General features: G+C 34.2%; 2 protein-coding genes across 3 annotated transcripts; one reads left to right on the top strand and one right to left on the bottom strand.

Annotated features, from left to right (window-relative positions):
- The first annotated feature begins 204 nt into the window (after positions 1-204).
- Positions 205-5,566, top strand: LOC136969088 (transmembrane emp24 domain-containing protein 5-like). The gene is made up of 4 exons (XM_067263185.1): positions 205-562; positions 3,262-3,383; positions 4,164-4,350; positions 4,436-5,566. The coding sequence occupies exons 1-4, from the start codon at positions 383-385 to the stop codon at positions 4,670-4,672; spliced, it is 726 nt and encodes a 241-aa protein (XP_067119286.1). The 5' UTR covers positions 205-382; the 3' UTR covers positions 4,673-5,566.
- Gen (XPG-like endonuclease) lies at positions 5,555-13,486 on the bottom strand. Of its 2 annotated transcripts, XM_067263184.1 has the most exons (14): positions 13,297-13,486; positions 10,306-10,466; positions 10,066-10,240; positions 9,725-9,814; positions 9,571-9,657; positions 9,307-9,491; positions 7,617-7,714; positions 7,218-7,390; positions 7,061-7,144; positions 6,862-6,995; positions 6,723-6,793; positions 6,563-6,652; positions 6,350-6,417; positions 5,555-5,707 (listed from the first exon to the last, which is right to left on the bottom strand). In XM_067263184.1, exons 2-14 carry the CDS (start codon positions 10,464-10,466, stop codon positions 5,672-5,674), a joined length of 1,452 nt encoding a protein of 483 aa, XP_067119285.1. In that variant the 5' UTR covers positions 13,297-13,486; the 3' UTR covers positions 5,555-5,671. The 2 variants fall into 2 exon arrangements, with proteins under 2 accessions (XP_067119285.1, XP_067119284.1); XM_067263183.1 differs by lacking the exon at positions 5,555-5,707 and having other exon boundaries at positions 5,714-6,417.
- Positions 13,487-14,106: the final 620 nt, after the last annotated feature.

Genomic DNA, 14,106 nt, shown 5'->3' with positions numbered 1-14,106 from the left:
GGTCTAATCTACAACGTCACCAACTAGCCATTCCCGAACGCGTTGGAACTAACTTCAAAACAACGAAACTAAACGGACCATTATCTCGATCGTCTAATATTATTTAATATTATTAATCATTTATATATAATAAATGAATTAAATTAAGAATCCATTAAATAAGCAATAAACACCCCCCTCTTAAAACTGGCAACACTCAAGTATCATCGCTGTACCACGTGACCCGGCCAACCCCTTATCAAAATTACAAATCGGCTGAGAAATTCGTTTTATTTGGCCGGATGGCGATTTTAAACGCTTAATTTAAATTAATTTCTGTAATTAACGGCATTATATTCTAGTTTGATTAACATTAAAATCCCGTTGGCCAACACTCTACAAGATGCTAACATTTAATGTGGCACTTTTGTTCTTTTTGTCACTAAATATCAATTTTAAATGGATTCGATCGGATATGTTCGATCAGGCGGAAACCGAGCTGACGATGACCATCAAGCCCAGGACCACCGAATGCTTTTACCAATTTGCCAAGACCGGAGAGATCCTGGAGATTGAGTTTCAGGTGAGAATCAATGTTTTTTACTCAAATCTCATGTATTTTGCTTTATATTCTATAATCTTATTGATTCTGTGTTATGTGTAGCATCTGCTAGAACCTATTGCTTCGTCCAGTTGGCATTTGGAAGAAATTCTAACATAAATACTCATTCTCTAGGCTCTGGTCACTATAAAAGACTTCGAGATCTAACCAAAATCTGTCTAAACTGAATGGAAGTGGAGTCAACTTGCTGCGAGATCGTCGGGAGTGGCTTGGGTTGTTACAACAGGTTTGATCTGTATAAAGCGATTATGATCGATTTGCTCCATCGTTGGGATTGGTTTGTTGGTAGAAACATTCACGATTCGTTCAAAATCAATATAAAATTGACAGGAGCAGTTTGAAAAACAGTATAAGAATTGTCGGAATCGGTTCGTGTCGTAAAATCTATACAAACTATATATTAAAGAGTCCAAGTTCGGCAAAATTATCAGCTATCCAGAAAATTGCAAATTTTCTTCCGTTCGATACATTAAATAATTTAGTTTTAATTTTTCCCAGCCTTTTTGGAACGTTCGTTCTATCTTTGGAAATCTTTTTGACTTTCTATCGGATCTTTTCCTATTCGGACTTTTGGAATATCCTTCGTTCTGTTCTCGAGCGTAAACGTTCGCTTTTTAAAGATAGTGGTGGATATTCTGAGAGCATTTAATGCCAAAAACACCGATAAAGTATTATGTACGACAGTTTTATTCTAAATCCCACATTAATATACAAAAGTGACGGGTAATGTTTGGAAATAATTGATTTGCTAATGCTCTTTTTGGAAGGCAGTTCTGTTTACGATAATTCGAGATAACGTGGGGTATCGTTCCATATTGGCGAAATTGTTTATACCAAGTCAAAATGGCATCAAACGGGATTGATTAATTAAGATATTTGGGCTTTTAGTTAACTTTCCATACATCTCGTAAGCAAACTGCTTATAAATTCACATTTGAGAGGTTGTGCAAATAAACATCCTTGTCTTTAAATTTTTAACAAGTAATGCAATTCTGCATAATCATGATTAGAAGTGATATTTATGCTAGGAAGCATTACAGAATCAAACTTTTGTGCTAGTTTTATAATAGTTTTTGCATCTTGGTTGTGCAATTTTCCTATTATATCTACTCTCGTCTAAACTAAACTCTGATAAAATAAATATAATTTGACAAATAATTTAACAGATGCTATATTAGAAATTGCTATTCAATTATTCATAAATATAAAACCTTAAATATGAGCAGACTTATTAGGATTATATTAATGATTCAGATCTATAAAAATATTTTGAATATGAGTAATTGTATGATTTGTTTTGTTGGATCGATCAAATGTTCAAAAGTGGATTTTATGCTTTGTAAACAATTGAACTTTATCCTTACTTTTATGCATTGTTTATTGTAATGGCTTCTTTTGGCAATTTTGAAAGATTGTGATACTGTTAACCATTACGGTTTGTGTTCGCATCCATTGAACAAACAATAAACACATGTAACAAATATGCAAAAGTAGAATATGAATATCTAAACACTTTAATGCGTTTTACTGCTACAGTAGATTAAATTAATTTTGATATCTTTAGCATATTTAAAAACTCCCAAGTAAAATTGGCCATTCTCGCCAGAAACAAGACAAACAAATTTAGACAAAGGACAATCATTAGAAATATTATTTTAACGTTATTCAGGTGTACAGATGCCGAAAGCTGTGTCACCTTGCTTCTATGCATCTGTCTGTATGTTCAGACTTTTATGTGAAATACTGATATCGATAGCTTCAATATTATCGAGAATGCCTTCAGTTTGAATATAGTTCTGAGATCGGTCTTGTACACTTTCCCTTTTAAATATTCCCTGTAAAATTGGTTGCATAATTTATTTAGTATTTAGCCATATCTAGCCTGATAGAATTTGGCATTTGTTTGGAGTCTAAAATCTACATCACTAATGTTTCATCTGGGGCTGATTTTAAGTGGAGCAGCCTGTACAACAAAAGATGCTGCATCCATGCTTGTGAATAACAATATCTGAGAATTGTCAGTGGTACAGTACATAGGGTGATTCAAAAATATGTAGGGCCTACCTTGTTATGCACACTGATAGAATGTGATAAACTGTTAAATTAGTGCCATTTAAATGAATATATGCCATCCTCAAACAACTTGCATATATCCAAGCTTAATTAATTAATGGTAAAAGCTCCCAAGCCTCATTTTCAAGTGTCAAGATTGGATAATATAAAAAGTATTATTAATTGTACATGTTTACTACCATTCTACATTAATTTTACAAGATGTGAAAAGAATTAATCAAATAGATCCTTGATTATTATTTAAACTATACTAATTTTATGTAACTGACTTTGCAGTACAACTGTTTGCTTTTGATTTCACATATGCTTCTGTCCAGCTCAGGACTTGCTTGGCTCCATTCCCACAACTGTCGGGATGGTCTTGAAATATAGAGGACACGACTAAATGCTGTTTAGATTTAGCATTTTGACCCACAAATCTATGTTTATGGAAGAGGTAAAGATTTGAAAGAATCGCGTCGAATTACGACTGATTTTATTCTGAGATCATTCTTGTCACTCGTCAGATAATTGTTTAATAAATGCAGAATTTGCAATTATTATTTGCCATCAAAATATTACTTTAATACGAATTATGCCTTTTACAGGTTGTCGATTCGAGCTTTGGAGAAATGGACATAAACAACGAAATGACTATTACGTTTTATTTATATTCGCCGCAAGGTCGACAACTGATTGCGGATTATCAAAAACCGGATGCAATTCATAGGTATGTTGAAAAATGGACCGCAATGGATTTTATATGTTGATTCACATTATTTGCATCCTAGACATGGTAAAGTTCTAATTTTCAGTTTGAAATTTTAGCTACTTTTGGCTTGATATAACAAACTAATAGGGAAAAGCAACTGTCTGCTGTAAAATTCATTTTGTAGTCAACCACAATATATGAGTAAGATAAGAGACACAAATTAATATATTTATTAAAATATAGACTAAGTTCCAAGCAGGAATATAAATAATAATCATCAGCACACTATCTAGCAGTCAGTCTGTACATTAATAGGCCTACCAGTGGCTGACTGAATAAAACCACCGAACATTGGTAGTTGGTCACAGGTTCATGCCTCATCAATAGGCTGCTTGCATAGTTTGAGTGTTTGTTGTGTCTACACATCTGAGTAAGGGCCGGTTTCCTTAGAAAGTCTTTCCAGGAGGACAATATAATACGTTTAATATGTACACATGATGTCATATTTCCATATTGCATCATACAAACCATGCATTAATAACCATAGTTACATATTCTCAAATACTGTATTTCCACTCCAAAAACAGACTTGGAACAAACTGATTTTGTACAGTATTTTGGAAACATTAGGTTAAGAGTCAATAGCACTTTCTGTTAAAATTGTAGATTTTTGCACATTGAACAGAAATAAACGTGATAGATTATGAAGAGAAAGTAAGCACGAGCCAATTCTGTTATACAGATGCAAATAACGGGTAAAAATAAAACACGTCTTCTAACCGAGTGATTATCGAATAGGCATGACGTTAAAGAAGATGGAGATTATAAGTTTTGTTTTGACAACGAATTCAGCCACTTTGCCACAAAATCCGTATATTTTGAGGTGTACGTGGATTCGGACAGCGATGACATTCGATGGGACGACGTCCAGATGGACTTCCCCACAGAGATTTCAGAATACACTGACAGCATAGAACAGATAAAAGTATGCAGTTGTTTATTGTTTCACTTATGCCGATTAATTTAGCTTAAGAGAGAACTAAATATCCTTTCCTTTCTTCCCAAAATAGGAATCCATAAATAAAGTGAGAGACAATCTGAATAAAATGAAACACTTTCAGGATCAAAAGCGGGCCATCGAAGCTCGTGACAGGAGCGTCCAAGAGCATAACTTCACTCGAGTAAACTTCTACTCCATTCTGGCCATCTGCGTCATGCTCTGCGTTGGTGCCGTTCAGGTACTCACCATCAGAAGCCTATTTGAAGACAAGAGCAAACTGCACAAAATATTCAAACTGTTGTCCTGATGAAAAAAAAAATGGCCAAAAGAGTAAGCGCGTTTTTTTTTATTATTATTATTTTCTGGCCAAAAATTTTTGATTTATTTCCTAGTCAAAACAATTGATTTGTTGTATTGGAGTGCCTTAATTAGTTCCTAAACTATTTAGTTCACACTTAATTTTTGTTTTATGTCTGTTTTAAAGTTTAATTAATTCTTGGATCACCAAAAAAAAAACTTATGCTGCTGTTTAAATCATATTTTTCGACTTCTGAAATTCCTACGAAACAAAAATCAAACCCTGCAATTATCTGCCAGTTTTATGGTAGACAAAGTTCTTTACATTACAATAAAAATACCTGAATTTCGGGCAGCTCGATTTCAATTGGGACAACCGAGAACTTCGTGAAGCTATATTTTTTAACCTGTGTCTTCCAAGCAATCAGTTTAAATGTAATGAGTCTCAATTATCCGTGTGCCTTCGAATTAACTTTCGGTGGAAGTTTTCCATTTGGCAGATTATCCTCGTCCTTTTTCGATGCCGGAGATTTTAACGTATTTGAATACTCAGCAATTTTTTAAATTTCATATTTATCCGAGAAATTTTATAAGCGGAGATAATCGGGATCATCCGTTACAGTAATACAACGAACAAATTTATATTTTCGTTCTCAAATAAACTGCCAAAAATATAACCGGCACTGTCAAAGCACATCCATTTGTCCCATCTTGTAGAGCAGCATAAATGTAGCATTCTCGTATGTATTTGAATTCAAACAGTGTGTCATTTAAGTCAGATTTGCACAATTTTATTTACTGTTTCTTGTAAATACGACCGGCAATTTTTGTATTTAACATTTGCCGCTTAACACATGTTTGAAGTACGTGATTCATACACAATAAAACTGCATTCTTAAAAAAATGTTTTGTTTATTTGAAAAATGCATGTATAATACATCATAAAATTTTATTATTAAGACAATAATGCATGCAGATTAAAGCAATAAAAAAAAATAATAAAAAATCTTCAAGTTGCTGTTGGAGCTTTGAAGAATTTGGTTATCTGAAAACAGACATTAAATTTTTAATGCTCTAATTGGAATCTTGTGGCAACGTCGTCAGAATTTGCATTCCAAAGATCGTCACCTTAACAGAAATTTTATAAAAATCACAATTTTAAAATTTTTAATCTATCTCGCAGCGGTAGAGGACTGAAATCAAGCATATTCTCCCTATCTTTGCTTCTCTTATGTGATGAAACTTTCTTTTCTATTTCCTCGCTAGCAATGGATTCATCATCTGAATCTATAATTATGACTTGGCACGATTTGTTAGGAGAATCTATAACTATAATTGAGTTATCGACCTGCAAAGCTTTTGAGCTATTGCCATGATAAGGCTTTGAATGTTCGCTCGATAGTTTCACGGATTTGTCAGACAGACTATCATCATCATCATCATCATCATCATCATCATCCTCTAGGATGCAATCAATTAGTTCCCATTTTGACTTATGCTTGTATCTGTTCCATTCTATTTCCGTACAAACTTTAAAGGTATTTCTATCGTTGTTTATTTTTGTTGCTGATATTTCTTTTGTATTTTGTAGAGCATTAATATCTATTTCCTTCAACCCTCGTCTACTTCCTTCTGACTTTAATTCTGAGTCTTTAAGTAAGTCTATCGAGTTCTTATCGCATCTTACCTCCCACTGTTTTGCATCATTGTTGTCTTGTTTTCTTTTTGACTTGTTTTTCTCCTTTGCTTTCTTAACTGTAAAGTAAAATTGAACCTACTGTTTAATATTTTCACTGCCAACCAACACAAATTTGCACCATGTCACCTTTGTTAAATGCCAATGATGCAATTTTGCATTATTCAGACACTGGAAGTTTCTGGTAAACATTATTTTACTTACTGCATTCTGTTTTGTAATCGATCATCAGCTTTGGATATTTTCTTTCAAAAAGTTCTCTCGGCTCTGTTGTAGTTTCATTGGCATATTTGGCTGAAATAGAATAATATTTTTTTAAGTTTTTAAACTTGGAATTGTCTTTGTGTAACTTAATAAAACTTACCGCTTTTGTCGATCCACTCCCACTCTACAGTTACACATCTCTGGAATTTTCGTTTACATTCTTTTACAATCCTACAGTGTATAATTAGTCATCTGAGTTTGTAATTTGATATTAATTAGATTGGACTCGTACGACTTACCGAACCGGTTTGAAAATATTTGAATCCACAAATTCTGCATCCTTGGGTGTGGTAATTTGCCACAACGTAATGAGAGGAACAACTTTTTCTCTGATAGCTTCCACCGTCCAACCTAACTTGCTAGACATAAAGTTCTAGCAAAAATTGCAATATTTAGGATTTTATATATCTGATTTGGATTTTAAAGTAGAATGTTAACCTGTAAACTTGTCAAACTTGGTCTATTCCACTCTAGCGGGATGCTGTCAAAGCCGTCCGTGAATCCGAGATACTCTTCCATGATCTGTTAAATTCAATATAAATAATTATCACTGCAAGTTTTAAGTGTGTTACTAAATCTTTACAACAGAACTAACATTTTTGTGGGGAAAGTTTGGATCTTCCAGTGCCTTTCTCGATACGTTAAATTCCAAATCCATCTCATGGGCCCGGTGCCACTCGCACGGACAAGGTAGGACCTTGTTGTCCAGGCAGCAGACTTTGGTTTTACAAAGCTGGCAACCAGATGTGGAATGCTTTTTGCTGGTTCCTGAAAATATTGCACAAATATGGGATACAATTTCCTAACTACAGCCGGCAAACATATTTGACACATCACTCATAAATGAAATAAACAGCCCTACTCTTTGCATATATGGTATATACAAAGTATTTTTGGCCCACTTTATGTGTAATTTGGCTACCAATCAAAGAGTTTGGTCATTGCCATTATAGATAGCTGAACATAAAATATGTTAGAATAAAATTACACATACCTGGATGATTACATTTATTACAATGTGTCAGACTTTTCTTAAGCAGTAACGAAGTGTCTATGGAAGAGAAGACGTCACCATTCTTCCACTGGTGAAATCTATAAAATTTATATATTCAATTACAAATTTGCCTCCAAACTTTTTCTGTCACTATTAAATGGGACTCATCCTGACACTAAACATTTTTTAAAGCACAATAAGGCCTTCCAAATGACAAGTTTTGGTGCCACTGAAATACTTGAAAGAAATTTCATGCCAACATTCAAAATTGAAAGACAGATATATCATTTAATAGCATACTATTAATCCCAACAAACTACCCATTCGAATGTAAACACCTACAATTTCCAGTCAGTCCAGGCTTTGCAATGACCATTAACAAGTCTCAAGGCCAAAGCCCGAGAGTAAGAATACAGTCAAACCTGTTTTTATGCGCTCTTTTTATGTGCGATTTTTTTAATGCGAATTTTTAATTTGTGCGGTATAGTTGGCGACTAGTCTCGTGGGATTCGTCATGTCTTACGTTGACTTATTATAGCTAAATAAACTTATTATAGCATAAATGCACTTATTATAGTAATATTATTGCATGAATATGCGAAAAATGAAATAATTTACTTTTTAAGTCAACAAAACACCACCTGGACAAAAATATGTAAAACAGACGATAAACCAGACGATGCAGTCAAGTGCTGACATCTGTTGTCAATAAATTCTATTTCGTACAGTTTTGAGTTATTTTCTATGTGAGACTTTTTTTATGCGATCCCTGTTGACCGCATAAAAAAAATATTTTTTAATTGTGTTGCGAAAACTATTATTTAAAGCCATTCGTGAAGTTTCGTGAGATTTTTTTTATGCGTTTTTTTTAATGCGGTCCCTATCCCCCGCATAAAAACAGGTTTGACTGTATAACACAATTCTCTGCAGATATACTCTTTAGGTAAATATAATTTCACCAAATAAATATCTCCCATCAACAACGGGTAACACAACTAGTATAATATAAAGCATAACGCAGGGGGATCGAAAAGTTACACACATGTTAGAAATCAATTTTATTTCGTGAGGTTAATGTATCAAAATACAGAAGATAGAAAAACAAACTTTATAACCTGATCTTTAAGAAAAGCAAAATCAAATCACGTTGTTACAATATATGTTTGAAATGGCCGAACACCCATATATGTCACTTTTTTGTTATGCTTTAAATAGAAAATAAAAAGTTTAGTTGTAAGAGTGGAAGCATAACTACAAGTGATTATGCAATTAAAATCTATCATCAAGCAAATCTATAATATAAACAATGTGATAAGTAATCATGCACTACTGTTTGAACAATTTAAAACACACCTCCTTCCGTATGGAAAATGCCAATTCAATTTCCATTGTCTTGCAACTTTACAAACAAAACCTTAGTTTACTTGTAGGTCTCGTGGTCACACTCATGGATTTATTAATATATATAAACATAAATATAATTTATACTGTATATTTACATAGATAGATTTACAAAGGAATCAGTTTCATGTATCTCAAGTGCACCCCATTAAAATATATCATTGTTTGTCTTTTCTTTACTCCAGTTCAATTTATGATTTTATGCCAGAATAGGTATGTAAAGACAATAAGTATTGTAATTGAAAACAACATTAAAAAGCTATAAAATAACGGTCAAATTCCTCCCCACCTGTCTAATATATCGACGTCTTCCAATTTCTCTAACAATTTCATAGCTTTCTCCTTCCCGATGCCAGGAATGCCTGTCTGATGATAGTCGCATCCCAGAATTACCGCCAGGGCCACTAATTTCCTACGATCAAGATTCAGTTTCTTTTCAATGTCGTCCATGCTGTATGCTATAACATGCGGATCCTGAAATAAAATATAGTATTTTAATTTGAAATGCCGTTAAGCCAATTGGGAAATATCTATGGACAAATAATTCTATCACCTTTGGAGTGGTGCTGAAATCTCTGTAGACGGTCCTTGCGCCATAAAGGAAAGCATCGCTATCATCCGTCACACATCCGGCCACAAGCTATAATAATGTCATATCATTAGAGATAATTCCTCCTGATACTGTATATATATATAAAATGTTATACTTTTCTGCTATTAAGAAATGCACATGTAGCTTCTGCCTCACCACAACTTTGAATGCACAAAAGTCCCAAGTTCTGTATCAGTTCTTTGCACTGTTAAAAATATAGACCAAATAATGAAAATTTAGGTACATAAGTAAACAGCCAAACTTATTAGTATGGTACTCTTAAATCTTATGTCTTGGATAATTAATTAAGACAAAGAATATAAATCACATAAATCAAGGCACCACTGTATATAGTTTGTTTGCATTTTCATTTGAATTCTTGCAAACTTCCATCCTTATTTCTTCTATGGAAACGATACATAAACTGCAACACAATCAACACCTGTAAACATTTACCTCTCTCAATATGGATGTAAAGTGTTTTCTGGAACAGAGTGATGAAGATGTCTGGTCATTGGATTTCTGTCTCTGAGACAGCGTGTCTTTCTTTACGTTCGGTGCAATGCCTTCCAACACGAATATTGGTTTTATTCCAAGATGTAACATACACGAAATGCGAAAAAACAGATTCCTGGAAATCATCAATAAAATTTTAAATTCCTTCTTTTGCAAATAAGCCTGAAGTTAAAATCCTACCGAATGTGTGGCTTTTTTATGTTGGCAGCCAGTTCTTTCTGCCTATTGCTCTCGAGAATCCATCCGCTGAGATCCACGGCCACGGTCTGATCCTGCAGTTCTTCCAGCGGTATTCTCTGTCCAACAGGAGCGAGAATATCCCACAGGTGATTGACTCCCATCTGCAATATATTTTTATTGGTTCCTAATTAACATAACATTAAATATTTGTGTCATAATAGATTTTAATCCAAGGAAGGGGTCACAAAAACTATATCACACTTGGGGAGGGAGAGAATTGAGACATTGAGTACATTCTAGTAGGCATCAGCCACAACCTATGCACCTGTGAACACTTAATGTGTTTCTACCAGAATGTCTGGCAACCTAACAAGACAGTGGAAGCAAACAGCACTATATTAGCATTTTGAGTCTTTTGTCAAAATAACTTTAGGTTAATACAGATGAGAAATAAAAACAGCATTAATAACATCACCACAGAGGTGGCCTTGTTGCTACCTTGGAGCTTGCCATATCTGCAGCTCGACGAGTGCAACATACATTGGTTTCTGCACCAACAAACTCATTGGCGAATACTGTAATGTATCTTAGTGCATAGGTGAACCACGATATACTGTTTGATGCATTCTGGAATGTGCCCATTGTCTACTTGGACTTTTTAGTGGTATTGTGGGGTATGACTTACTAGTCACGAATAAACTTCAGTTAGAAAATATATGCAGAACTTTTAAAGTCATTTCTTCGATGTTGGGTTCACAAACTATAGTTTATATAATTCACGGGGGAAAGGGTTTGCCAAAGTACTGTACATTGTATACAACAGGAAGGGAGGAGGGAGGTCAAAAGTGGCTCAAAAACTATACACGTAATTAATGGATAGTTCCAATGGTTATCGAGTTATCCACATTTCGGCAATTTTAATTAGTGCATTTGTAACAACATTGACAGTTGAGTGCAAAATTTGTCACACATGGTTCCTATTTGGGATCAAACAACAAATCTTTGATTTGCCTATCATTAACATTCTAAGCCATCAATCAAAGCTCAATAAATATTAAAATTGCTTGTTAAAGCAAATTATTGGGTTGTTCGGAAAGTTCGTAGCGATTTTTAAGAGAAATAAAAGAAATTGTTTTAAAACTAAAAATATACTTTTATTCCATTATGTATGCGCCATTGTTTTTAATGACGTGTTGCCATCTATGGGGCAGCTTCATGATACCCTCTTCGTAGAACTTTCCAGTTTTTCCCACAAAAAACTGATCCACGTGGTTTTTGCAAGCTTCCAAAGTATCAAAGTTTTTATCACAAAGGAAATTTTGTAGAGAATGGAACAAATGGTAGTCCGACGGGGCAAGGTCGGGTGAGTAAGGGGGGTGGGGTAAAACATCCCAGCCTAGTTCCAATAATTTTTGGCGTGTTCGTAAAGACGTGTGAGGTCTGGCATTATCTTGGTGAAACACAATGCCTTTTCTATTGGCCAGTTCCAGACGTTTTTCTTTAATTGCCATGTTCAGCTTATCCAATTGGGAACAATACTTATCAGAATCAATTGTTTGATTCTGTGGAAGCAGCTCGTAGTACAGGATTCCTTTCCAATCCCACCAGACAGTGAGCATGACCTTCTTTGGATGAAGACCGGCCTTTGGAGTTTTTAACGGTGATTCATTTTTCTTACCACGTGATCGTTTTCGGCTGATGTTATAAATGATCCACTTTTCATCACCTGTCACTAAACGCTTCAGAAAAGGGTCATTTTCATTTCGTCTTTCAAGAGAATCACAAATGGAAATGCGATCCAGTAAGTTTTTTTCCGTTAAGTCGTGAGGTATCCAAATGTCGTAATGATTCACGTATCCGAGCTTCTTTAGATGTTGAAATACAGTACTGTTTGATGACTTCACTATGTCTGCAATCTCTCGAGTTGTGTAATGAGGGTTTTCATCCAATAATGCTTTGATCTGGTCTTCTTCAATAACAGGAGGTCTTCCTGAACGAGGAGCATCTTCAAGGCTGAAATTACCCATTTTAAATTTTGCAAACCACTTTCGAACAGTTGATTCTGATACAGCACTCCCACCATAAACATCACATCTTTTTTGCTGTTTGTACAGCATTTTTGCCTTTACGAAAAAAGAAAAGAAACAAGTGTCAATAATGCACGTTGTTCACATCCATTTTTTGCAATGAGACAAATTAAATGCTATTTGAATAATCTTAACGGTTTTTTTGTAACGGAGCATCTCAAGGTCATTTATCGTAATATTCATTGGTTTGTACAATTCTAATCATTTTTGCGTCAATCGGTGTCTCAACTGTCGGCTATCAAAAATTGCTACGCATTTTCCGAACAACCCAATACAATAGAACTGTAACTGTTTTCGGGCCTACAGATGTAAGCTCAAAGTCTACATCAACTAGTTAAGCCAGACAACAGACACTGGTAGACAAATATTGCTTTGCGTTACAAGTGTCCAGCCTAAATTGAGTAATATCAGCCTCACTAAAGCCCAAAGGGCCAGAAACAGTAAGGATATTATAGTGTTTGCTCAGATAACGCAGTTATTTATTCATACGTATTCAAAAAGTATAGTTTATTAATTTATTTACACTGTATACACATAGACTAGCAGCCCTAAGCTAGAGTGTGACATGCCCTTATCCTGCACCAAATAATACATGTAAAAATACGAGGCCTCGGCAACAGACTCTTAACACACGGCCCTAAAACTACAGCTTACGGACAAAGCAATCAGAACATTTCTATAACGTTGACGTATACTTGTATATTAATTATATATCGATTTGACGTCATTCTACCATTCATTATTAAAAAAGGACGTAATAATGATGTCAAAAAAAAGTTTAATTTTTTATTCCTTTTGATTGCAAATGATCAAAACAATAACAAAATTAGTTTACATTAAACACCTGATTGATAAAGACGAGTTAAATCATTGATTCTAAACATAAATGGTGACGAAGACTTACCTTTATCTAAAAGTTGTATAGTACATTAAATCGATTAAAACGTGTATAAAATCGAATTCATAATGATTATTTAAGTAAAAACTCCATTCAACTTCTCAAACAAGCTTCTAATCGACCATATTGTTTTCGATTAATCAAAGACAAAAAAAGAGTCACGTGGTTAAACAGTTTAAAAGTTTAAATGTCGATTATGTACAACGTAAACTTCGACTCGACCAATAAGAAAGCGCCTACGCACTGACGAATGCTAACGTAAACGGCATTTTCGCTGCTCTTACGATATATCACGTGATAGAGAAAATATGACGTTTAACGTTATTTTCGTACATTCTGACAAATTGGTTATTTTTGATGACGTCAAAGGCGTTTAAAAAGTATTACGTTGAATTAATTATGAAAAGATTCCACCGCTTGCAGATTATCAGAACATTTTTATATTACTCATTCAAAATCTTGTTAATTCTAAAAATACTTCTTAAATAAATTATGATCTCTACTCACCAGAGGGAGAACGGTAGCTTTACATCACCAAGGTCACTCGAGTACGTTATAAGAGAGACGATTGGTCAAAAGTGAAATACTTAGTGACGTAACAAATATTTTTAATATTATGTTTCGTAGCGTTTTCATTAAAATCATGCTTCGTATTTACTCGAATTGCTTTAACATCGATTTTTATATTTATTTTTAATCATAATCCCGCTCTGATGGGGTCGGGTTCGAATCCGGATAGAATTCTTAGAATGGATGTGTTGTGAAAACTCCCTGTAATACTGAATGAAACACCTGTGGAAATATAATATGACGTGT

The sequence above is a fragment of the Centruroides vittatus genome, unplaced genomic scaffold (assembly GCF_030686945.1).
Source record: "Centruroides vittatus isolate TY-2023 unplaced genomic scaffold, ASM3068694v2 contig_17, whole genome shotgun sequence".
NCBI lineage: Eukaryota > Metazoa > Arthropoda > Arachnida > Scorpiones > Buthidae > Centruroides > Centruroides vittatus.
The sequence above is the reverse complement of the archived record's forward strand: the minus strand, read 5'-3'. Positions and strand labels throughout refer to the sequence as shown.